Raw genomic sequence first — 27,497 nt, forward strand, 5'->3', positions numbered from 1 at the left:
AATCTAAGGTGAGGGTTTAGGCGTTCTAAAACCGAAAACACACGTTGCCATATCTTTAAGTTCTTTGTAGAGGTGGCCAAGTCAAAGCTCTGTATTCTTACTAATCCCAAGGGAAACATTACCTAAGGTCAAAACCTATGTCAGTACAGATTATCCTCCTTTCAGACTCAGGTGAGGGGAATGCCCACTCCAATTGTCTTAGAAGGGTTCGAACTAGTATAAGTTTATTTTTCCTTTATTCAGATAAATATTTATCATATGGTGTGTATTGTATTAAAAATTCAGAGTTATGAAACAGTTCTTTTTATTCTTAACTTATTTATCAACAATCTACAAAAGAGACAAAACTAAAGGGAAATCACGGATATGGTAAATTTCATACATTAAACATTTCTTTATTTTCAGAAGCATTCAAGTAATAAATACAGTATATCTAATAAATAAGAATGATAATGATTCACTTTATTTCAGTTTGTGATCATATACATGTACAATGGTTTACAATGAGAACAATACAGAACAGCGTATAAAGACGAGAGATTTTAAGAGGACTCCTCATCGGAAGACTCTCATCTGAAGAGTCAAGACTTATAATAAATGAGTCAATATATTTGTCTATCAAAATATCTTTTGCTGCATCTTCCACTTGCAATTGCTCAGCGTGTCTTGGCCTTCTCCCAATTTTCAGGTGTCACAGTATCCAGAGCTTCTTTAGTAAGTTCCGATAGATTTGTCATCTTAAAATTGTTTCGTTTCACTATGAAACTTTTCACTTGGCCCCAAATTAGTTCTATCGGGTTGTATGCGGATGGTAGGGAGGAAGCCGAATAATTTCATGCCCATTTTTCTGCTGCAATTTTATCTACGACATACGTGGTTTTTATTTTTAACAGAGTACTCCTTTACGCATCTCTAAAGTTGACTTTTCAACATTTTCTCTGTTGGTTTCGCACCTTTTAGAGATGAGCCACTCTGTAATGACTGCCTTTTGCTTGACATCGTTGGTACTTTTCTACTTTCCTTGAATGATATGGCATTATCCATCACAATAACTGAAGCTGGAGGTATGTTCAAAGGAGCAACTGGTGTAAACGAAACCATTCTTCAAATACTTCGTGGTTCATTTTGACGGTGATAATCACCATCATTTTTTTGCAGTGAATGTAAGCTCAGCGTTTGGAATGAAACCACATGCAGAGCCTGCATGTAGAATTATAAGTCGCCTCTTTTTCCTGACGGCAATTTGCTATTCCAGAAGCATTCTCTGATTTATTATCTTTCCAGCATTTCCCCGCAGTATAATTCTGGTTACTTAAGTCTCATCTAGATAAATTACATTTCTTCGGTTCTCTTTGACGTTTGCATTTTTCGGGAATCTTGTTCCGTCAAGCACTGCACGTCATATCGTTCCATCAAAATTTTCTACCATCGAGTTTTGCGTACTGGAAACCAATTTCTTTCACTATTTTTTCTTAAAGATTCTCCACCTTTGAATCCTGTTCTTTCCCTCATTTCAGACAACACTTTGTTAATGGTTGGAATTTCTTTCCTCTCGTAAAATTGGAGAATTATCCGACGAAGCAAACATTTGTCAAGTCATCCAAACCTGTCACAGGTTTTGATCTTTTCCTCTTCTTTATCTCGTAAACTGGGTTACCAAATAATTCTTGCGACTCTGTGCTTCTTTACATATTCGTTCAACAGTAGCTTTACTGACGTTTGTTGCCTCAGCTGTACATTCTGAAGTTGCATTCGCAACATTAGTAATGGGTCCTCTGTTTTGTTTCTCCATTTTCAAGTACCTTGACACATTATGAATAATTTTCCTTGCTTGTCCTTGAATGACTCCCATGAGAAACTCTGACCATCCATGACGACAAAAAGGCTGCAGTTTGTCCTATAATGACAACTGTAGCTCATTATATACCCGTGCGCCTGGCCCGAGACACGAGGTCAGAGAAGTGCATGTTACCTAAAGCCACATTTCTTCACTTTATAAGGTTAATGTTAATGACTGGTTTAACACAATTGTCATCGGGCTCTGTGTATTGGGCAAAAGTCACGATTCAATCATTCTTGGAAAAATTTATTACTTTCAGTTACTAAACTACTCCCTTTACCTCATTAAAAATGTTAATAGATTGATGTTTGGCAATGCCAGATCGATGTTTGGCAATGCCAGATCAGTTTCAATCCTAACCACGGTATTTGATTTATTTTTTCATCTTATCCCGAATATTTTTCTCCATATTCAGTTGACTGTTGTCTTGGAACAATATACACAAGAAAAAATAACGTCAAAGATGGAAAAACATTTTCATACTAAAATTTCTCTATTTACAGAAAAGTTCAGTCAACAAACATCTTTTAACCATTTAATCACATACACACACACACACACACACACACACACACACACACACACACGTGTTTGACCTTCAACTATGTTTGCATCCGCTAATTCTCACCTTCACCATAAAGGACCCAGCTTATAAGATTTGACCATTCTTAAGAGATTAACGAAGGGTTATTGTTTCTTAACTGACAGATACAGATGTCAATACTTGACCTGAGAATCGAGATTGTAGATGTGGCAACATGTATGCCACGTTTCGTAAATATGATATTGAAAAAACTGTTTAAAATATTGATCAATAACAACTTCATACATAAAAATCATGTTTAGTAAATATTTCAGAGTAATTCCACTCCAGTTTTGTTATATAACAACGACCTATATTCCATGAAATTTTTCTTAGAATGGAAGTTTGGCAACGCACGTAAAATGTCTCTCGTCCCCACAAACCTCACCTTAGATTGGTACTACTTTAGTATATATTTGGATTAGTTTGTGACCGCGTGATCCCGGATTTGCCATGGATTAACCTTTTCTTTTTAACCCCTGGCAATTAACCATCTGGTATTCAAAGTTATACATGTTTTTGGATTTTGTAAGCCTAAACTTTAGTATTTCTCTTTGTTGGGTCTTAGGTTCAGTTTGTGACAGCTCGATCCCGGATTATCCTGGATTAACTTTTTGTTTATTACCCTTTGACAACTGACCATCTGTTATTCTTGTTCTTTTTGTTTACTTTGTAACCTTCTTTATATTTGTGTCTCGTGCCCCGACGATGCGCCAATAAACGTGAAAGCTCTTGGTACTGAACTTCTGCCTGTCTTTTTTCCTGTGGGATTAAACTTATACACTGAAGTCACGTGCAACTACTGTGATGTTTTAAGCATATATATATATATATATATATATATATATATATATATATATATATATATATATATATATATATTTATATATACATGTGTGTGTATGGTGTTAATATAGGAAAGGGCCAGAGTGAGAGAGCCTTTGGAGATGACCATATGGTCTGTTTTTGCCATGAGCAATATAAGTACGATGTACAGTAGTAGACTGTGCGCCCACGGTCACTGGTCTCTTGGTGCGTCTGTTGTATCCTTACCAGCGCTGCATTTCATACATTAATAATTCTAGTCCCTTTTCACTGATATATGAGACAAATAATGAAATGTGCTAACATCAAAAGAGTTTTTTAATAATTTCAATGGTCTTTAAACAAAAGGCCAGAATTTATTTCTCACTGAGTTTAATTTTATTTCCCCCTTTAATTTCCTTCTCGAAAATTACCTTCCTAAATATTCCTTTCTTGTTTCGTGTTCTTTGCAAATTTGCTGATCTGTTACTTTTGTTATATTTGTAACAGAACCTTCTTGCCTCACAACATGAAACATTTCAAAGAATTGTCTATAATTTACCAGGCTCGACCTTGAAGGACTCCCGGCGAATTGTTAACCGTCCATACTAACTGGAGAATGAATGGATGATTTTAAGTTATCAGGCGTCATGGCTTCTATGGAACTACCTGGGGAACGAAGACTATATTGTATCTTAATCAGGTTGCTGTTGTTGATTTAATTTAAACTGGCCTTATGCCAGTACGGTCATAATCACAGAATATATATATATATATATATATATATATATATATATATATATATATATATATATATATATATATATATATATATATAATAAAATAATATCCGTCCTTGACAGATAGGCAACCGTAAATGTCACGTTTCTCATGGTTAGAAAATATATTGTACCATTAATTAATGATTTGTAAAGCCATAAGTTTGATACGCACGTAAATGGGCTAATCTTGTACATGACGTGGGAGTTAGTGCACTATCTTTATTGCCGTGTGAATGACCATTCATAAAAGCTTACAATAACACGTAGTTTATCCGAAGGCTGAGAGAGATTCATGTTACACTGAACGCCACATTCCTTTCGAAATACTATTCTGGTGTTGGAAAACTTGATCACGGTTTAATTCCTGGTTATAAGCTCGGGATTTTGTCGGAATTATATCGAAGAAGATGTTAGGGCAATGCAACGTCACTCATTTTAGCTGGGATATTGGAAGACATTCATATTTTTTCCAGATTTCCCATTTGCATGTCGTGTAACAATAACTTTCTGCACAACAAAATTCGAAGTTCTAAACTGTAACACCATGAACTGGCATCTGCGCAACCTTAGAGGCTTTTGTTTTACGTTGCGCGTTCGGAAGCGATGTCTAAATTCTCTGAATTATATTTCGAAATAAAATGTTACAGTAGAGACTAAGGACAGTCTCGATATGTTTGAAATAAATGTTCTGAAAGTTTAAATCTGAATACGACCATTCAATCGTTTCAAGAATTGCAACAGTTCCCAGCAAGAAAGGTATTCGAACGAGCGAAAGTCAGCAGCCATTCCGACTACGGGACATTCGAATCACGCGGGCCACTTTCTTAGCCAATCAGCGCCAAGCGCAGGTTACACTAACCAATCAGCGAGCAGCCGGACGATTTAAATCTCCGAAACCCACTTCGTAACGGGAGAGTCACTCGCAGCCGCTAGGTTTAAAAGGCCCCAGTGAGTAACGTGCTTACACCTAAAGTGAGCTGGCCGTCAAATTCTCAGTAAATTCACGTGGATTGTGTTCGCCATGCCACACCGAATCTTCTACTCGGACAAGTATTACGACGATAAGTATGAGTACAGGTGAGGGACGGCCTTGTGGTGTCTGGAGCGGCCTTTTCCAGTCGGGCGAGATTTCGATTTGTTCTAATTGTGTCAACCGCTTCTTTAACTGGAGAATGTGCGCCCATTTGCCGAAACAAGACGGAGGCCCACCCTTTTCATTTGAGCGAAGCCTTTTAGTCTGTTCTGAGTAAATAAGTCGAAGTAAACTTAGGTGCGAAGGCGCGCAATTCAATATATCGTAGTAGGGTTTTGCAAGCCGTACGATGGGGTTCGGCTTAGGCCTACCATAGTCCTGGAAAGTAAAATAGCCTAACGTGCAGTGCTAAGCTTACTGAAAATGAAGATAGGTATGTAGCAAATCGTTCGATCAGGGTTTAAGATGTATAGGCCTAGGTTAGAACTATGTAGGATTAGTCCTAGGTTGTAGTCGATTGATATGGTAGCCTTTTTGAGGTAGATCGTCGTCAGGGACGAGGAGGTTCTTGTGAAACCACATAGAGGGTTAGGTTGAGGGTAGCCTGCAATAGACAGGCCCTTCCAAATGGAGTAGCATCGTAGCTTGGCCTTTTTGGCTTGAAGATTGCTATTTTAACTAAAAGCTTCTAAAATAGTACACGTCCTATAGGCCTCGACCCTTGCCCACGGTCATTCCCGTGCCCGTCGAACTTAACAGGGTACTCCAAACAGGATTTGTTTTCTTTAATATTCGGTAAGATGTAAAATGTCTGAGGCAATTATCCTACACCACTGAAGCAAAGTATCGCAGCTACTTAAGTTGCAGCTGCAAGAACAAAAAATGTGAAACCCATGAGGCATTAATGACAGGAAATGTTTAGTCTGTTCATATAACTTACAACCTGACTGATACAGGCTAGAGAACAGGCTGTGCTGGATAGATTAGCTGGGTTTGAAGAGATCCTTTGCGACACTCAAGCTGAACATGGTGGGAATGCTCATGGTAGTCAACTCATTTTTATCCCAGGAGTTTTCACTTGCTGAATGTTGTTTACTATACCAGAGGCTAACGTGGCTGTGCTCAATTCCATTCCTTGTTTTACCTGGGACATAATTACAACTCAGTACTGTATAATGTCCCGTTGTGTACACCTTAACATTTATTCTTGGGATCAACCGTTCTACAAATTGAAAACTCCACAATGAAGATAAGATTCTGAAAAGCTGGCATCTATTGTAGTACAGTACTGTAGCCTACATAAGGTCATTCTACTAAGGAAGAGCTCTTCATGGATTTGTTTATTTATATTTTTTACTGAACAGTTTAAAAAAAGGATATATATAATGCAGTACAGGAGAGAGCTTGAAAAGCTTGCAGACATTGTGAGAAAAATACTGGCTTTATGCAGAAAAGCTCCTCAGGATGCCATGTTTAGTACCAGCCCCTGGGAGATCAACGCCAAAACATAAAAGACAAATATATTACGTTGTTTTAGTAAATTTTTCAAGTTCTCACCTGTACTGCATCAGATACTTTTTCTATATTCTGCCAAAAATTTTCATTAATAGACAATATCTAAGCAGGACCTCTTCCTTAGAGATATCGTATGTTATTGCACTATAAGGGGCCATTCAAAAATTAAATAATTTTTGGTAATTTTTGACATCCCCACCTTGCCCATGTCTCTCATAACACATGCCCAGACCCCATAGAAAATTGTAACATCAGCCAGTAAACAACCCCCCCTCCCCCCAAATTAGTGTTTCCCTTTTTTTTTTTAATGCAATCTATTGAAGTTGAGCCTAATACCTGGAAATTATTACTGTTAGGTTTTTCTGAATACTATTAGGTAATGGTATTAAAGAATCACAGATAAATTTGAAATGAAAATGTTCCCTTATGCCATTTACTTAATTTCCTAAGTAATTTAATTGGCACCTCTGAGTGGTCACCAGTTTTTAGTTTGTGATATTCAAGTTTATCATAATACACAAAGTAGACTATTCCTAAGTTTAGAAGAGGATTAATTTAATTTGTGATATTTTCTAAGTCATATGCATAAAGTAGAGAATGTCGGAGCTAAGAAAAGGGATGAGTTTGTGATATTCTATGTCATGTAATACATATAGTAGAAAATGTTGAAGTACAAACAAGGGTTGAGTTTGTGATATTTATTAAACAATTATGCAAAAATAAATACCATATTCTCAATGTTACTAAAATATAGTACAAGTGTGTTGCAGAATCTTTACTCACTTTTGTCCTGCATTTACATCTTTTCAAAAGAAGCAAAGAAAAACATCTGAGTTTGTTGTGTAACTTATGGTTGCAAACCCCCTCCCCCTCTCCCCTGCTGTAACACAACACTTCACCATACCCCCTCACCCAAGGGGTTATGTCATTTTTGAACAGCCCCTAACTTCATGTACAGAAAAACATTTAAACTAAAGATTTTAATTGATATATTACATTGCTTCTAAGTATAGCTGATGGAAATATGAAGTTAGGCAAAGCAGATCTTGAGCTTATTCATAAGTAATGTCTGTTCTGCTCACTTTACACTTGCTACCATCAAATTTACTATACACTAAGTCAGCCTAATGATAAAAAAATACTGTAGTGTTCAGATCCTTTTTGCATTTACTTTATACAAATGTAATTACAGGTTCATCCCATGGTTGATATTATTTAAGGATGAAAATTTCTATGTAAATTACTGCATGCTAATGCTTGTAGCTTTTTTTTTTTAATGTGCTGGATTTTATTGTATACAGGGTATTACTATTTACTGTATGTTTATTGCATGCAATGAAAGTTATGCTACAAAACACCAGTAAATTCCACCGAACTGTGGGTAGTGGAAACTTGTGTAGGTGAAGCCCTATTGTCATGAGTATATGTGATTAGTACAACAGTACGCCTCTATTAATTTTTCGTATTACAGTAGCTCAGAATCACTGTACATACGGTCTATATTTTATGCTAAGTAAATCTTGTAAGTAGGAACTTTTAATATTCGTTTTTTGTGTCACAGTTACAGCATCATTCCAATATTTGACAACTTCCTGGAACCTAGGATTATTAAAGAAAGCTCCATGCAAATAAAAAATTAAAATTAACTATGCTAAATCTTAAACCATTTTTTCCTAATTGGAGTGGTGAAGCCAAGTGTTAGGATTGCAGGTTTTCTATACTGGATGTAATTTATTTCATATATACAGACAGTTTTACTGTATTGTATAATTTTTTTTAAATCAATAAATAAATGTTTATAGCAAACCAGGTAGAATACAATACTTTAAACTCATGTACGCTGCAGATAATATCCTATTTTGTACATTTTTAAGAACTGTTAGTGAAATGTGTTATAAAAGAGATTTTTAAAAAAAATTAGGATCATGTCAAGATTAGTGAACCCACTAGCAGCGGGGTTCGCTATACTTTGCATGGGAATAATTGGGTACGCTGTTGTAGACATGAACTCTTTGGCACTGGATATATGAATTTATTTAATTTAAAATTCCAATTTGTACATCGAAATGTTCGTGTATTGATCCGAATATTTCTATAAGGAATAATGGTAATTCAATTAATTCATCCCACACAAGAATTTCCCCCCATATCAACCATTTGTACCCACTTTAATACAATTATTTTAAGTGCATGCACAATATATTGTTTATGATAACCATATTCAACAAAATAAGTAAAAAAGTATTTCACAATAAAATTTAACATGAGATGACGCACAGCTGACTTGAGGTAAGGGAGGGAGCGTTTAGTTAAGGAGGGAAGAAGATACAAGACATTAAAGACATACTGTACTGTATGTACATAAAAGCAGTAACAATTCATGTAAACAAAAAAAAAACAAAAAAATAATTTTAACAGTGATGCAATATAACAAACAATCAAATGCAATACAGTAACAATAAAAAATCGAAAGAGAACCTTACCTCGAGCGAGTGTTCGTGACAGCGCTAGTGAAACAGTAGAGAAGTGAGGGAGGGGATGGTGGTGGGTTATTGGGTGGGAAACAGGGTTCACTTCCCACTGACTTCCCAGATGTGCCCCTGGGACCAGGCTTGGTTGATTTTTCTTTTTCACTGTTTCACCCATTTGCTTTCACTTACACTTGACTCACCCGAATCACTTCTTTTTGTTACAGTAAAATCCTATCGAGTGACACTTTTTGTGATATTTTAGCGCTCTGTAAAAATAACATGTCCCCACATCAAACAAACTGGCACTGTGTTCTGCTTCGGCGCGCCTTGGATTGTTTATTTCTACAAATTTCTTTAGATTTTCCCACGTTTCACACTGCTTAAATGATATTCTTGTTACTCCTGCTGCAGTGTCTAATGCCTTAATTTCCTCTTTCTTCTTCAGAAAGGTACATATCGTTGACATAGATCTGCCATATTCTCAAGCTATAGTAGTACCAATCTAAGGTGAGGGTTTTGTGGGGACGAGAGACATTTACGTGCGTTGCCAAACTTCCATTCTAAGAAAAAATTTCATGGAATATAGGTCATTGTTATATAACAAAACTGAGTGGAATTACTCTGAAATATTTACTAAACATGATTTTTATGTATACAGTTGTTATTGATCAATATTTTAAACAGTTTTTCAATATCATATTTGAGAAACGTGGCATACATGTTGCCACATCTATAATCTCGATTCTCAGGTCAAGTATTGACATCTGTATCTGTCAGTTAAGAAACAATAACCCTTTGTTAATCTCTTAAGAATGGTCAAATCTTATAAGCTGGGTCCTTTATGGTGAAGGTGAGAATCTCCCCGGATGCAAACATAGTTGAAGGTCAAACACGTGTGTGTGTGTGTGTGTGTGTGTGTGTGTGTGTGTGTGTATGTGATTAAATGGTTAAAAGATGTTTGTTGACTGAACTTTTCTGTAAATAGAGAAATTTTAGTATGAAAATGTTTTTCCATCTTTGACGTTATTTTTTCTTGTGTATATTGTTCCAAGACAACAGTCAACTGAATATGGAGAAAAATATTCGGGATAAGATGAAAAATAAATCAAATACCATGGGATTGAAACTGATCTGGCATTGCCAAACATCGATCTGGCATTGCCAAACATCAATCTATTAAATTTTTAATGAGGTATTCAGTTTAGTAACTGAAAGTAATAAATTTGCTCCAAGAATGATTGAATCGTGATTTTGTACACAGAGCCCGATGACAATTGTGTTAAACCAGTCATTAACATTAACCTTATAAAGTGAAGCAAATGTGGCTTTCAGATGCACTTCTCTGACCTCGTGTCTCGGGCCAGGCGCACGGGTATATAATGAGCTACAGTTGTCATTATAGGACAAACAGCCTTTGCAGTCGTCATGGATGGTCAGAGTTTCTCACTGGGAGTCATTCAAGGACAAGCAAGGAAAATTATTCATAATGTGTCAAGGTACTTCACAATGGAGAAACAAAACAGAGGACCCATTACTAATGTTGCAAATGCAACTCTTCGTACAGCTGAGGCAACAAACGTCTGTAAAGCTACAGTTGAACGAATATGTAAAGAAGCACGAGAGTCTCAAGAATTATTTGGTAACCCAGTTTTACGAGATAAAGAAGAGGAAAAGATCAAAACCTGTGACTGGTTTGGATGACTTCGACAAATGTTTGCTTCGTCGGATAATTCTCCAATTTTACGAGAGGAAAGAAATTCCAACCATTAACAAAGTGTTGTCTGAAATGAGGGAAAGAACAGGATTCAAAGGTGGTAGAGAATCTTTAAGAAAAATAGTGAAAGAAATTGGTTTCCAGTACGCAAAACTCGATGGTAGAAAATTTTTGATGGAACGATATGACGTGCAGTGCTTGCGAACAAGATTCCTAGAAAAAATGCAAAACGTCAAAGAGAACGGAAGAAATGTAATTTATCTAGATGAGACTTGGGTTAACCAGAATTATACTGTGGGAAATGCTGGAAAGATAATAAATCAGAGAATGCTTCTGGAATTAAAGTGCCGTCAGGAAAAGGTGTTCGACTTATAATTCTGCATGCAGGCTCTGCATGTGGTTTCATTCCAAACGCTGAGCTTACATTCACTGCAAAAATGATGGTGATTATCACCAGTCAAATGAACCACTAAGATATTTGAAGAATGGTTTAAAGTTATGCCAGTTGCTTCTGAACATACCTCCAGCTTCAGTTATTGTGATGGATAATCCATATCATTCAAGGAAAGTAGAAAAGTACCAACGATGTCAAGCAAAAGGCAGTCATTACAGAGTGGCTCATCTCTAAAGGTGCGAAACCAACAGAGAAAATGTTGAAAAGTCAACTTTTAGAGATGGTAAAGGAGTACTCTGTTAAAATAAAAACCACGATGTCGTAGATAAAATTGCAGCAGAAAATGGGCATGAAAGGGCGAGGATTCCTCCTACCATTGCCAATACAACCGGTTAGAACTAATTTGGGGCCAAGTGAAAAGTTTCATAGCCTGCGTTCGAAACGAAACAATTTTAAGATGACAAATTCTATCGGAACTTACTAAAGAATTTCTGGATACTGTGACACCTGAAAATTGGGAGAAGGCCGTAAGACAGAAATTGCAATTGCAAGTGGAAGATGCAGCAAAAGATATTTTGATAGACAAATATATTGACTCATTTATTATAAGTCTTGACTCTTCAGATGAGGAGTCTTCCGATGAGGAGTCCTCTTAAAATCTCTCGTTTTATACGCTGTTCTGTATTGTTCGGCCATTGTAAACCATTGTACATGTATATGATCACAAACTGAAATAAAGTGAATCATTATCATTCTTATTTATTAGATATACTGTATTTATTACTTGAATGCTTCTGAAAATAAAGAAATGTTTAATGTATGAAATTTACCATATCCGTGATTTCCCTTTAGTTTCTTCTCTTTTGTAGATTGTTGATAAATAAGTTAAGAATAAAAGAACTGTTTCATAACTCTGAATTTTTAATACCAATACACACCATATGATAAATATTTATCTGAATAAAGGAAAAATAAACTTATACCAGCGAACCCTTCTAAGACAATTGCTGGGGCATTCCCCTCACCCGTTAGTCTGAAAGGAGGATAATCTGTACTGGACATAGGTTTTGACCTTAGGTAATGTTTCCCTTGGGGATTAGTAAGGAATACAGAGCTTTGACTTTGGCCACCTCTACAAAGAACTTAAAGATATGGCATTCTTGTGTTTTTCGGTTTTAGACACGCCTAAACCCTCACCTTAGATTGGTACTACTATAAGTCAGACATGCATGTGCCAGCTTCATGCTTGGCGGCCATTTCTTAACTTCAGCAGTTAAAGACTCCCTTTTCTTCATCACTTCCTTAACAGGCTTCTTCATGTGTGGCATTGTTATTCCTGATTATTAATTACAATATAATTGCAAAAACTTGACGCGCAATAAAGTTAAGCAAAGTCTCGGCCACAAACACGAACATAAGGTACGAGTTAGACTAGTGCGGATCAACGAGTTTGTGTCGGTCATGAGGCAAATGAGGTCGATTAAGGACTTTTCAGAACCTACTTTGACATTTTAAAAAGAGAACCATCATCCCAGTTGTTTTATTGCCTTCCCACTTTGTATCCCTTCATCCCTACATCCACATGGCCTTCCCCCTATAATTCAGGACCAAGGGGATCCTTTTCTCCCCCCCACACACACACACACACACACACAATGAGTTTCCAGAAGATCGAGATTCCACCAAACAGCTCGTAAATAGAATTTGTTCCTACACAAATACAAACCTTTGGTCCTTTACTTACTGTATATGCGGATACTTTCGGCAAAGCTGAACTGGCCACTAAAGACTTAACAAGGCATGTGTTGGTATTAGTACCAGCTGGGAAGTTGGTTGGTAACAGTGGGAAACCCACGGTACCAACCTCTGGGCTTCGCGCATGCACTTTACTTTCCGGCCTCGTCTGATGCGGACGTGTTTTCCTGCTCTCTGCTTGGACCTTCCTGGATGCTAAAGCTTCAACCTTTTCATGGTGTTTGTTCCTATTTTACTTTTGGCTTGTTATTCGGTATAACTATGCGTGTTTGTGATTATGGACGATCTGTTACAAACCCATGATTTGGATAAGCCTGTGCTCCGGATATGTCCTGGTAAGGACAAGAAATGTGGCGCTTTCCGCTGTTGTGAGGATTCTGACCCCACTCCCTTTGCTTAAAATGTAGGGAAGGGAGCAAGGACCCCCCTGATTGTACTGTTGATGATCCCTACGATGATTGTAGACTTTGGTCCCCGGAGCAGTGGGATGGGTACTCTCGGAGGCCTAGATACAAACGTAAGGAGACTAAGGCGTCAGAAGGGCTGTCTTCGGCTCCTTCGACTCCGATGGTCACTAATCCTTCACTACCATATCTGAGTCCCGAAGGCCTTCCCTTGTTGCCCCTTAACAGTGCTGAATCTGTCTCCCTTTCCCGTGTCTGCATCAGTCAGAGGAGCTTGTAGATCGGTGGACCTAGCCTACTCACAGTTCCAATCTTCTTTCTCACCCAGAGTTGTTGGGGGGGGGCATACCTGCCTTTGTCTTCCACAGGGTTGGTTTCTGTGCTGGGTCTGAGTCAGGCGTGGGAGTCGCTCGGGATGGTTGGCAACCCTGATCTTCCTTCGCTCCTCTCCCTCCCAACCCTCATGGTCGATGCTTTCACAACCACCACTGTCACCGCTGTGCTGCCAAGGAGCGTGATGACCTCGGTGGGAACACACCATGGCTATGGTGCAGTTCCTACCCCAGCCATCTCAGTGTTGATGCTTGCCGGACCCGTCTGCTCGGTCACTCCGCCGCCGCCCGGCTACGCTCCCACGCCTCCTGCCTCACTTCCACCATTGTCCGTGCCTGCGCCGGACCACCCAATGATTCCTGCCATTATACACCCACAGCATGAGTCCCCCCTGACTCTTGTTCCATCTGCTGTTCCTGCCCCAGTCCCGTCGACCCCTGGTCTGTCTTCGGTAAGCTGGGGGATGTGGTCTTGTCGTTGCTTGAGAAGAAGAAGCGAGCTCGGCAGCCATCCCTATCTTCGTCTTAGTCTGCCTCTTCTCCCCCCCCCCTCTTCTAAGTCCAATTGGGCTAAGAAGGGAAGGGTGGTTCCTTCTCCCCCTAAGAAGACTCGCTCTGCTAAGGGGGTGCAGTCCTCTCCTCAGAGGAAGACTGCTGGGTCTCTCGCTGGGAGGGGTACCTCAGTACTCTCCTCAGACGGTTTGGGAGCTTCATCCTCATGGACTGGTTCTGTTTCGGCACCTCCTAAGTGAGTGTCACTGAAGGCACGGTCTCCTATGGGAGACCATGCCGTCTCGACTTCTGTAGCGAGCTCAAGCACGGAACGGGAGAAGGGAAGAGCCTTCGGGCTTCTCCTCCACCCAAACCGTCATCCTTGCCTAAGTCGGACAAAGGATCAACAGGGAAGGTACCCAAGGACGTCTCGATTCCGAAGACATCAGGAGGAACCATGAAGGGGTCCTCGCAGCCTTCTTCTTCTGTTTCGCCGTCGAAGAAGGCTAGAACCTGCCCGGCGATAGGGACGCAGCCTCCAATCAGCAGTCCGTGCCCCCGCATTGGTCTCCTCTGCACGCTCCAGTGCGGAGGACCATCCAGCGTCAGAGCGTGGATCGGCTGTGAGGAGACCATCTCCTGATCGTCAAGAGGGTCACTCGCCCAGACGAGTAAGTCCGTCTAGGCCCGCTCGTGATGCTCCACCACAGGTTAGAGATTGTGATGGGTTCATGGCCTCCACTGGTTATACCAGTGGGTGCAACGGTAGTGTTCGCTCTGCCTCTCCCACCCCCTCAACTTCCTCGGTTTTCTCCGGGAGGAAACGGGGTCGGTAAGATTGCTGGGGCTGAGGCCCTCGTGCAGTCAACGTCAGGCGCATCCAGTCCTTCCTCACTCCAAGCGAGCGAGAGGTCGTACGGAGCAGAGAGACAGGGTCTGTCTCAGGCTCTCCTGTAGGTGGGGCCTTTCTGGATGACCATCTCTCGGAAGGTCCTTTTGAGAGATCCGGACACTCCGGAAATGCAGAGGGCTTTTGTTGAGGTCGTTGCGCTGATCCATCAGCACAATGGTCTGGAGGAACCACTTCCAACTCCCTTGGAAGAACGGTCGTCCAGGTTGGAGGAGTTCTGCGCTTCTAAAGCTTGCTGCACACTGAGCCCGAACGGACGCGCCCGAACAGAACCGAAACGTCCGATAGAAATCGAAAGCATGCATTCTTACCTGACTGCGCACACTGGGCCAGAACAGAACGGAACCGACGCAGTATTCTTTGAAAGATATTTTTTCTGAAGCGTCGGTGGCGTCTGACAGGTTCAGGAATTTCTCCCATGCGGAAACGACTGCAGCGGTTGTTTGGAGAGGGTTATTTTGGTTTTGTTTAACTATAATAATTGTTTTCACAAAAGGAATTATTGTGAACATTCATTAAGTGTGTAACAATAAATATTATTTGAAATCTAACTTTTTGTTACATACCTGAGTGTAACAGCTAGCCGTTCCTCTGTTGAAATACAGCTTCTTAAGTTTGTATCTTGTTTGCATTATGTCTGCTTCTATAAGTAATAGTAGTTCACAAAATTTTTCGTAGCTCATACCGAAATATTGGAAGAACTTTGTTGTCCCGTTTGAAATGTGGGAATAATGTTTTATATTCCCCTTCTCCCTCCCTTGATTGGCATATATTATGTATCCACATTGATTTTCTTGCTGCTTTCCCTTCTTCCTCCTCCTCTTCAGCCTTTACTGCTAGACATAGCACTAGCACTTCTTCATCGCTGCTGAGCGGTGTCACTCATAATTTGTCAATTATAATGCAGAACACATGACCTACTACCACTGCGTCGGTTCCGTTCTGTGGCTTCTGGCTCAGTGTGCGCGCTGGACGTCGTTTCTGTTCTGTTCTGAGGCTTCGGCGGCGGTTCCGTTCCGGCTCAGTGTGCGGCAAGCTTAAGAGGGAGCCCAAACCCTCCCTTGGCCTACCGTGGTCTCCCTTGGCGGATAGCGTCCTCAAGCAGGTGAACGACTTGGTCTCTGGGCCATCGTCTTCGCTTCGCTCGACTCGCTCCACCAAGCTGTTACCTCCCCCTCTCCCGAGGCAGAAGAGATACTATGTCCCCTCGGAAGGAGCACTGCAGCAGAAGGTCGTGGAACCGGGACTAACTCGTTTAGTTCCTGGTGCCACTTCAGCTCAGCTAACGAGGGAGCATGCGCTTCTCGCGCAAGCTGAGCTGAACACCTTAGAGGGTACGGCTCTGTCTGCCCTCCAAGCAATCTCCTGGCTCGACAACTGGGCCTTTGCATTGTCGAGAATCGCGTCGTCTGGTGCTCAGAGTGAAGACCTGACCTTCAGGAGTCTTTGCCAGTCTGGAGGTAAGGCTATTTCCTTTATAACCCACCAGACGGCAAACCTCTGGGCAAACTTGGTACTGAAGAGAAGGGATGTGGTGTTATCCCGGATCTACAGATCAGTGGGCGCTTAAGCTGCATACTCCCTGTGCAATGGACTCATTCTGGACTTCCCCAGGGGAGAGGTGAACGCTGCGATGGACAAGAGGAAGGCCGACGAACGCGACCGTCTTGTCCACTGTGGCGGAATTCAAAACCACAAAAAACAGTACACAACACTCACCCTGATCCTCCTTTGCTGGAAGATGGAGTAAGGCGTCCACGGTCGCCAACACAGCACCCAAAACCACACAAACAAAACAAGGAAACATAAAAAAAAAGAAGATAGAACTATATACACAACAAGAACAGTACACTAACAAGAAAAACCAACAACTCTCAAAAAGCACACAAAAAAACTGTCCAAGACCAAACGACTGACCGGCACTAGCTCTGACTCAAGACTCACTCAAAAACTGAAAAATCCTTCACATATTCCACAGACAGACAGCGCCGTAAACAAACTAACGACCTCATCCCTCTTCCAACAACCGAAGCACTCACTTACGACAATTACACTCTCTCTCTCTCTCTCTCTCTCTCTCTCTCTCTCTCTCTCTCTCTCTCTCTCTCTCTCTCTCTCTCTCTCTCTCTCTCTCTCTCTCTCTCACAAAACGTTGGGAAATGCTAAATACAAACAAATTTATTCATCCTCTATAATTCTCCCCCTTTTAGCATTTCCCAACCAACACCTTTCACACTGCATTCAAATCGCCTTACACGCAACACCCATGGATGCTCACTAGCAGGTCCTTTAGAACGCGTTTGCAGGCACGCATAATCATTCTCTCAGACTCACTCTCTCTCTTCCAGCAACATTCAGATTTACATTTTCTCCTCCATTCTCTCTCAGATTCACGCTATCTTCTTCACTATTACCACTCTCAATTTCATCCACAATCTCATCTATACCCTCTAAACTCGTTCCCAAATACCTCCCCAATTCCTCAACTAACCCATCCCATTCGCTCATTGACCTTTCCAATTCTTGCAACGATTCATTCATGCTTTCAATCACTCGTCTATCACTGCTACGCTCTCTTACTCTTACACTTTCGCTCACCTCCAACCGTTCACTTACCCCTACACGTTCAGTCAACTCAGTTATATCAAAACCGCATATGCTATACGTTCTATTCATACCATCCCATTCATCCGTATTACACGCTTTATCACTCATTTTCACTTTGGCACTCACATCCCTATCACACAACTTACGACCATTCCGTTCACTTACGTTCTTCCCTTTCTTACGTTTCCTACCATACTCTATCAAAACCAATTGCTGATCCTCCTCATGAAACAACCCCTCACGTACATGCATCACACGCACCGCTTGCATCCTGGAGGATCCACCCATTTGAACCCCCTTCACACTCAGTTTCCCGAATTCGCTGTCACAGTGACCCTCTTTTGTCTACATACACTTGATACATGCCCTTCCATTCCACATTCGACACACTTCGCTCTCGGTTCTGAACACATTCTCGCATAATGCCCATTCTTACCACAGTTGCCACATATTACATTCACTCGGGTACCCCTACAACCATTAGCAATATGACCCACCTGTCCGCACCTGTAGCATTTAACCCCCCTATCTTTCGTACACTCCCTTACCAAATGTCCCGATTGCCACACCCAAAACACGCTCCTAAAGCCCCCTACACTCATTCTTTGTATGTCCTTCCTTTCCACATCTAAAACACTTCGCTCGACTTCCACTCACCGACCTTCCCTTTGTACACTACTATCCCTAACCCGTCCAACCCGTTGTTCCCTTACAAACCCACCATTCATCCTCACTGGCTCCTCCACATTACTTGCTCTTACACTCCTATCTATTACACTATCGGCCATTCTCATTGGGCCCCTCAACACTGCATCCCTAAAGCTTCCAAACTCTGGCACTCTCTCATCTACCCCAGCCCTTACACTTACACTTCTGCTCTCTTTTATAACCCTGTCAAGCTCATAATCTTCTACAATTTCCAAAATTTCTCCCCAAGTCAACCTTTCATTCATCCATCTTTTCTTCTCCTTCCGCTTCAAGTTCACAAATTCTCTAACTCCATCTGGCACTGTCCCTAACAACTTCCATACTAACTCCTTACATTCATCTATCCCATCATCCCCAAACTTCTTCCTTGCCAACGTCTCCAGCCTACAAGCATACAGTGACAAGGTTTCCCCAGCTTTCATTCTTGCCTCATCAAATTCATTCTTCCTCTTATACTTAACACTCGCTTTCATACGCCTCGCTTGCTCAACCAGTCTAGCTTTCACCTTGTCATACTCAACATCTCCCACACTCATAATAACCCTATACATATCGAGCAAAAACCCAGTCAAATATTCTCCTAATTCTCGTGCCCACACTCTTACTTTCCCCATACTTATCCTGACAAAACCTTTCATACTCCCTAAAGAAATCATGCACATCCCTACTTCCATACTCATTATACCTTTCACACCGGGGTACCTCCCTCACATACATAGCCTTTCTCACTTCTTTCTCACTTCTTTCTCACTTTCGCTACTTTCACTCTGTCCTTTCATACCCTCTTCCAATACAAAGAGTCCACTTTCGCACTTACATTCATCTTACTCATTACACTCCTCTTCCCCTCTTTTTATCCACTTTTATCCACTCACCTCCATCCACCTCACTATCGCTACTGCCTTCACCCTCTCCTTCTTTCCTGCCCTTACCACTTCCTTACCCTTCTTACCAGTTTCCTTTCCTTTCCCTTCTTCCCTTTTTCTTCCCCTGACTTATCCTTACTTTCCCTCTGTTCCTTCCCTTGCTTTTCACTCCCCTTTTCCTTACCCTGCCTTTCATTCTCTCGTTTCTTACTTCCTATTTTCACATCACTTTCATCACTCATGCTTCCATTCACTTCTTCCTCCTTTTCTTTCTCTCTTGCCCCTTCACGCGTTCCAAAGAACCTGCCTCCAACAGCCCCTTCTCCAAAAACACCCTTGAACATACCTTTCACCATTTCTTCCACACCTTTCATCATTCCCTCCAACTTTTTATCCATCCTCTCTTCTGACTCTTTCATCTCCCCTTTCATTTCTTCTTTTGCACTCCTTAGCATTACCCCCATCTCCTCCAACTGACTCCTCAACTCCTCATTCTCACTCCTCAGCCTCCCATTCTCCTCAAGCCTACCCTGGAGTTCCTCTCTCAGTTTCTCTATCTCACTCATCCTGACCTCTTACTCTCACTCTACCCACCACAAACAATCCTAACAGCAATTATACAACAGCCCCACGTTGGGCGCCAAATATTATGTGGCGGAATTCAAAACCACAAAAAACAGTACACAACACTCACCCTGATCCTCCTTTGCTGGAAGATGGAGTAAGGCGTCCACGGTCACCAACACCACCCAAAACCACACAAACAAAACAAGGAAACATAAAAAAAAGAAGATAGAACTATATACACAACAAGAACAGTACACTAACAAGAAAAACCAACAACTCTCAAAAGCACAAAAAAAACTGTCCAAGACCAAAAAAATTGACCAGCACTACCTCTGACTCAAGACTCACTCAAAAACCGAAAAATCCTTCACATATTCCACAGACAGACAGCGCCGTAAACAAACTAATGACCTCGTCCCTCTTCCAACAACCGAAGCACTCACTTCTCGACAATTACACTCTCTCTCTCTCTCTCTCTCTCTCTCTCTCTCTCTCTCTCTCTCTCTCTCAAGCCCTTTGTTGGCGAGTCGCTTGAGCTTCAGACTGTCACTCGATGGGCGGAGTTCAGTTCCATGACGGCTGATGAAGAGTCAGAGGAATTTATTTCTGGTGATAGAAATTCATTTTCGCTATAATGTGGTTCGGATTCCACAATAAGCTGTAGGTCCCATTGCTAAGTAACCAATTGGTTCTTAGCCACGTAAAATAAGTCTAATCCTTCGGGCCAGCCCTAGGAGAGCTGTTAATCAGCTCAGTGGTCTGGTAAAACTAAGGTATACTTACTTTACTCTCTCTCTCTCTCTCTCTCTCTCTCTCTCTCTCTCTCTCTCTCTCTCTCTCTCTCTCTCTCTCTCTCTCTCTCTCTCACAAAACGTTGGGAAATGCTAAATACAAACAAATTTATTCATCCCTCTATACCACCAGGCAGCGACGAAAGGCGTTGCACAGCCTTCTCGTCCTGCGGCCCAATCTGTGAACCAGGCTAGCACCCCAGCCCCGAAGAAGTCTGGTGCTTCGGCGGGCACTCGGGGTAAAGTCCAGACCTCTGCTTCTTCGCCTCCGTGGAAGGAACTGCAAGGGCCCTTTCGCCAGCCTGTTTCCCCCAAGAGAATTTTTCTAAAATTTTACTTCGTATAACGAAAATATGAATAACAAATCATTCATACACCAAGGAACCACTGTACTAAACAAGGCAAAGTACATTTGACCCCCCAGGGGCTAGTACTAAACACGGCGAGACAGTGTAGACGAATCACTGTTTCGCTGTGTTTAGTGCTAGCCCTCATATGGAATTGGACTTCGAACCGGAAAGGGTTGGCCATTCTTTACATGGGGATCATTGGGTTCACTGTTCTTGACATGGAGATGTTGGGTTCGCTAGTCTTGACATGATCCAAAAATTAATTACATCACATTGGATCCCACAGTGGCAATTTTTCAGTTTCTTTGTGCTGTAATGCTAATGCCAGCATATTTTAGAACAACAATGATAACAATTATAATATTGGTTTGCTGCCAGTTATTTTGAGTGCATGATCTGCGGGGTTATCTTTGGGAGCCTGTACTGCACAGATATCTTTGATTTAGTCCACCTGGAACCAAGATGGTCCAGAATTTCCAACCTAACAGCCAAGAGCAACACAGTTTTCTTGTGCTTAGCAGTTGGCAGTACAATCAGGGTGAATGTGCACTGAAAACATAACCTGGTCAAGTGTTGGGAATACCAGGGAAAGGAAGAGCTTCAATACCGCAGAACTGATTACAGTTATCAGTGGGGGTTCAGTTCCGATGGCGCAACGATAAGCGAAAATTGCCAACAACTGGAGATTGGCACCTCTGTTAGGTATTTATCGGCGCCAAAAATTGCCGATTTTCGCTGCTAGACAAGCGCCATCAAACAGGATCGCTGACAACCAGGAACTGCCTGTAGTGCCGAGAATGCGCCTCGTGGTGCAATTTAGGCATTACTGAAGGTCCTTTGCAGTGTCCCTTTGGCCCCCTAGCTGCAACCTCTCATTCCTTTTACTGTACCTCTGTTCCTATTCTCTTTCTTCCATCTTACTGTCCACCCTCTCCTAACAATTGATTCATATGCAACTATGAGGTTTTCCTCCTGTTAAACCTTTGAAACTGTTTCACTGTCAGTTTCCGATTAAGCGCTGAATGGCCTTAGTTGCCCCAGTATGCCTAAAATCTATACTATAAGTCAGTCAGTTCTTAGAGCAAAAGTAAGTTATGATGTACAGCCCAGGCTTTGCTGCCACACTAGAAGCCAGCGAGATCGGTCGTCAATCACTGATTACGTACGCTAGCATTGTTTCCCATGTCCTGGTACATTACAAATTCAGACTTGCATAATGGTAAAACTGTCCACATGGCATAGAAAACAGTCTTTCCTCACTTGCTGCATTCCCTTTCTTTTTGGTGGAGGGGGGGAGTGTGAGCCCTCTGCAACATGCACTCTGTTGCCATACTGGATTTAGCTTGTAAGGTCAGTAGGCAATCACAAAGTACCCTTTCACCCATGTGCATGTGTGTCACCGGCATTGCCTGGGCCACTTCGCCTGAGACACTACTTTCCATCTGCATGCTGTTACAAAGACAAATCAAATCACAATAGTAATTCCACACACTTGGCATCTTGTGTATGGGTAGCCTTTACAGGGACAAGAGAACAAGCTGTGTGAAAGAAGCCTACTTGGTTTGGTAATTTTCCTCTGCCCACCAGCAGTGCATTTTATTACCCCTTTCTTTTCCCTCCCCCCCTCCTCATTAAGCCTATCACCACATACTCTCTTTGAGCCAGTCTGCATACAGTGCTCAGCTAATTTGCCAGGCTGAGCAGAGGTATTTTTTGGAGTCCCATCTGATTGCAGTTTAATCTTAGTTTTTCACATCCCTCTGCCTACTTTATTTGCACCTGCCGTTTAGTGTGATGTACTATTTATAGCCTACATGCTTTCACCAAGAAAGGTATGATAAAGGGCATAGTGCAGTTGAAATCTACAGATATTTTATGGCATCGAAGATAAAGTTTCACAAGCAAAGTTTTTCAGAATAGGTTGCACAATCATGAATTGATGCCATTTTGGTTAGTGCACTGTGCCCATTCAACTGCCTCAGTGCATACACTATAGATTACTGAAGTGTGTTCCGACATTGATACAAACCCCACATCATGATGTTACTGGAATATCATTTTCTGAGACAAATCGAAGGAATTTCCTGGGAGAAGGATGAATCGGAATTTGTAGATAAGCATCCTGCAGATCCAGAGAGATCATAAAGTCTCCCTGCCTTATTGTTGCCAGAACTGACTTTGGTGTCTCCATCTTGAACCGGGTTAGCCGGAGAAACTTGTTCAGGGATGACAGGTCTATTGCCGGAGAAACTTGTTCAGGGATGACAGGTCTATTACTGGCCTCCAACCTCCTGATGCTTTGTGTACCGGGAAACCTGGCGATGGTGTCTTCACTATTTCCACAGCCTCCTTGTCCGGCATATTCTGAATCTCTTGCTGTAGGGCCCTATGCTTGGGGGAGTTATTCCGGTTGGAGGAAACTCGAGAGGAAAAGGGTGACAAGTGTGTTTTTTTTTTTTTTTTTTTTTTTTTTTTCTTCAAGAAGAACATACTCTGACCCTTTCTTCTTTCCACTTGATTCAGACAGTCCCCACCATGGTTAGAGGAAGAAGATGGGGGAGCCAGATCTCTTTCATTTTCCATACTGTGAGGGAGCTGAGGAACGGTATTGTTGTCGACCTTCATCTCTGTCTACCCCTGGACTGGGAACCCTGCCGAAAGCTTCAACTAAAAGGTTGAGCTGCAGTTCTAGTTTGTTTATCTCTGTTGTAAGAAAAGGATTGTTTTCTGGATGACAGTCTGGTAGTTGAGGTGGGAACAGAGTACTTTTGTCACCCTTTCCTGTCTGAGAATGCCTGGTTGACTAAGTCTTTGAGAAAATACCCAGACATTTCTGATAAGGGCTATTCCTGAGTTGGACCATTTCTCTAAAGAAATATGTTTCTGAGCTATTGACGAGGGAAACGTGTATTTTTAAGAGAATGTAAGTCCAAACATTCGCCACGTTTTTCGTCATTTACGTTAAAGCTTTACCTGATGGAGGGAAGAAGTCCTTAATTACAGCCCATGAATCATGAGCAGTCTTCTAAATCAGTTTCAAAAAAGCACCTTGGCAGGTGTCAAGGCAAGAGGCAGCTCTCAAAGTCCTTTCCAAGCTAAGTTCCAGATTAACCATTTCAGAACTAGAGAAATTAGAACCTAGTTTTTTTTTAGGAAATCTAAGGAAGTATTGTTCAATAACCATGACAAACTTCAAGAAAAACCACAGTATTAACACTTGACAATCATGAGTATAAGAAAATAAATAGTGAAGTACACTGAACAAGTAATTCTAGGCATATTCAAAACTTAATGTGATACTATTCACTATCCTGGGAAGAGAGGTGGGCTTCTCTGGCACATAACACTTTGCTTGTCTAGGTAAGGGAGGAGGTAACAATTTTTGCGATCGGCATGACGCTAAGGAACCTTTGCCAGCAATCAGCAAGTCATTTTCTTTAATCGATGACTTTACCATCCTAGTCAATGGTAGGTGGATGGAATATTTTGTTTCTGTAGCTGAAAAAGCCACCTGTTCTAAAGAAGTAGTCTGAATAATCTCTCTTTTTCCGGTTCCGGATATTTAAGAATCTTCCTTATTTTCTGAGTAAGATCTGCAAAATTCAGATTTTTCCTGAACATCCTGAGTTAAGTGACCAAAACTTGTTTGCACATCTGGAGAAGTCAAAGGTCTGGAAGCTGAAGTTTGTTCTTGGTAGTGTTTGCGATGTGGAGATTGACTACAATGGGTCTTACTGAATGGTAAGAGGGGGAACTCTGCCCAGGAAATTCACAGCTTTTATTGAAAGAAAAGAGTCCATGAAGCTGAACGTTCCCGAGCATCATTGTCAAGGCAAAGGGGTCTAACCTCCAGGTCATCGTCAGAGGAAAACGGAGAAGCCTTCCGACATCTTATAGATGAGCACAATTCACATTCTTTACATTTCAGAGGTCGAGGCAATCTTGCCCACTGCATTTAGAATACATTGAATGCAGGTTAACCGCTAAAGGAGGCAAAAGCTTTCCAAATTTTTTCTCTTTCCAAGTAATACCTGAACATTTATGGGAGACTGGTTTCGCTGAAGATTTCATAATCAAAGAAAAACACAAAACACTGAGATTCACCATACACTATTCACATCTGTCTCAAAAACAGATATTCCAAGGGAAAAGCGAGATGAATATTACGCACAGCATAAAAAGCACATCTTAGCACAACGATGGCTAAGAACAAATTGGGGGGTGCTGGTCCTGGGGGAGTTCCTCGTTGGGCGAGTCAGTAGAGTTGTGGGCTGGCATTCGCTAGGACAGAGTTAGAGTCTCCGGCCAGCTAATGAATTAGAGAAATTTATTTCTGGTGATAGAAATTCATTTCTCGGTATAATGTGGTTCGGATTCCACAATAAGCTGTATGTCCCGTTGCTAAGAAACCAGTTGGTTCTTAGCCACGCAAAATAAGTCTAATCCTTTGGGCCAGCCCTAGGAGAGCTGTTAATCAGCTCAGTGGTCTGGTAAAACTAAGGTATATTTGACTTAACTTTTGGTCCTGTTGGCCTCTTGTATAGCTAGTGCTACTCTAAAAGCAAGTCTACCATAGCCGTCTGTGCATGCGCACCAAAGAATATATACTCCTGTTACATGATATGGGATTTTATGTTAGGAAAAATACAAATTATTTTACAAATTATTGTTGAATTTGCCATTTTTCTAGTTTATTTTTTAAACTCTGAAGTTGACATACATGTGAATTTAAGAACATGAAACAGAATACTAGTAGCATTTGTTATAAACTGCCCAGCTGTGTTTTGTAAGAAATTTTGATGGTCAACAGTGTCTCGGTGCATGTAAATGGGTGGGGCTAGAGCTGGTGCAGCATTTCAAGACAGTATTTGATGTATGTTTATGCAGATTTCTTTTTTATAAAAAGAAAATTAGAATACCACAATGGGAAATATCAAATACAGAACATTGTTTTGGATATCATTACAAAAGGACTTCAAGAAAATGGCATCCCAAATACTGTAGAACAAAATCAAAAGAATACAAATTCAAAACCTGAAAATATTGTGCATACTGTTACCATGTGTAAAAGATCATGTTAGCATCTTTGATAGGCTAGCTATTGTGAGATTTACTGTACAGGAATGAATCTTAGTGTTTATGTATTTTTCATAATTTTCATTTACAGTCGGTCCCTGGTATTCGTAGGGGGATGGGGACTACAACCACCCATGAATACTTGAGACTCCCTCTGAAAATGCTTATAACTGCCTCTTTTAATAGTTCAGACACCAAAGACCCCCTACTGAAAACACTTATAACTGCCTATTGTAACAGTTCAAACACCAAATGTACCTTAAACTATTATCTTTAAACATTTAAGTCACGAAAATATGAAAGTACAGTAATTAGTGAATATTGCTCAGTGAAAAAATCCGTGAATAGGGGAAGCAATGAATGCTGAACTGCGAATAAGTATAATTTTTAATCACTCTGAGATCAAATATTTTCATAAAAATCCCTTGGGTTAGAAAAGGCACTTGAAAAATGCATCTTTTGGCTTGAGAACATGCTGTAAATGTAGACTATTTTTAGGGAAAAATGGTCTTGAGTGCAGGGAAGTAAGGTTGGTTTATGCATAATACCCATGATTAATGAAAAAAAAAAAGTCATGGGTTTGTTAGGAGATCTGACTGAAGGTTTACTGTGTTGGAAAAAAAATACCATAGTATATCATACACATCTAAATTGTATTCTTAATTATCTAATTTAACATTCACTTGTCTCAAGGGTTCATTATGCATTGTACTGAATTACTCTTTTCAGGCATGTGATGTTGCCCAAGGATTTGTGCAAGCTTGTTCCCAAGACACATCTTATGTCTGAAACAGAATGGCGAAGCCTTGGAGTACAGCAAAGCCAAGGCTGGGTGCATTACATGATTCATGAACCAGGTAAACTTAAGTTTCTCACTTCAGTTACTTAACTTTAAGAAAAGTTCTTTACATGGAAATCATTTTATATGAAAGTATTGTCATAAGTGGTTTGAAGTAGTTATGTATGTCTATAGAGCCATATTGCATCACTTAAATGTCTTTCATTGTCTTTATAGTTTTACAGTGAGTTAATCTCTGGAGTAACAGTTTTGACAAGGAATTCAAGTTATGTTGGTATTGATGATGTTTGAACATAATAGGTATTTTCAGCATTTGTAATTTATCCCAAAAATTTGTCCTGTACAGTTACTTTTAAGGTTTTTAATTTTTTGAACAGAGCCCCACATTCTGCTCTTCCGCCGACTAATAACCACCCCACCACCAAAGATGGAGGAAGATGAAGAAAGTAGTTAAGAGTAAAGGAAGTCTTTGCTCTTTGCTCATCATGAGTGCCGGAATGGCTGTGACTGCTGATAATGTATTGATCAATAAGTTTTTCATTTGATTTAATCTTGAGATTTGTCTTTGGTAGGTTTATTTTTTATTGACTTTTAGCATACCCAGAAGAACCTTTCTGATAGTATAGAACTGTATATATATAGTTGCTAAGGATATACATGTTATAACAAATTTTAAGTATTCAGTTCTTCCATGTTTATGTACTTTCTTACCTGATCTGTCCCAAGTAAAGATATCTAATATTCAAATACATTTTTATACTAAA

General features: G+C 40.8%; 1 protein-coding gene across 1 annotated transcript; it reads left to right on the forward strand.

The window, feature by feature from the left end:
• The first annotated feature begins 4,827 nt into the window (after positions 1 to 4,827).
• LOC136853397 (cyclin-dependent kinases regulatory subunit-like) lies at positions 4,828 to 27,497 on the forward strand. Its single transcript, XM_067128860.1, has 3 exons — positions 4,828 to 5,086; positions 26,664 to 26,791; positions 27,111 to 27,497. Exons 1-3 carry the CDS (start codon positions 5,031 to 5,033, stop codon positions 27,185 to 27,187), a joined length of 261 nt encoding a protein of 86 aa, XP_066984961.1. The 5' UTR covers positions 4,828 to 5,030; the 3' UTR covers positions 27,188 to 27,497.

Source organism: Macrobrachium rosenbergii, chromosome 27 (genome assembly GCF_040412425.1).
Source record: "Macrobrachium rosenbergii isolate ZJJX-2024 chromosome 27, ASM4041242v1, whole genome shotgun sequence".
In the NCBI taxonomy this organism is placed as follows: Eukaryota; Metazoa; Arthropoda; class Malacostraca; order Decapoda; family Palaemonidae; genus Macrobrachium; species Macrobrachium rosenbergii.

What these genes read in the sequence shown, in the direction of transcription:
- LOC136853397 (XM_067128860.1), top strand. Translation starts at nt 5,031, where the DNA reads ATGCCACACCGAATCTTCTACTCGGACAAGTATTACGACGATAAGTAT. An exon ending in GACGATAAGTATGAGTACAG is followed by an intron (nt 5,087 to 26,663) that starts GTGAGGGACGGC and finishes TACTCTTTTCAG; the next exon opens with GCATGTGATGTTGCCCAAGG. An exon ending in TTACATGATTCATGAACCAG is followed by an intron (nt 26,792 to 27,110) that starts GTAAACTTAAGT and finishes TTTTTTGAACAG; the next exon opens with AGCCCCACATTCTGCTCTTC.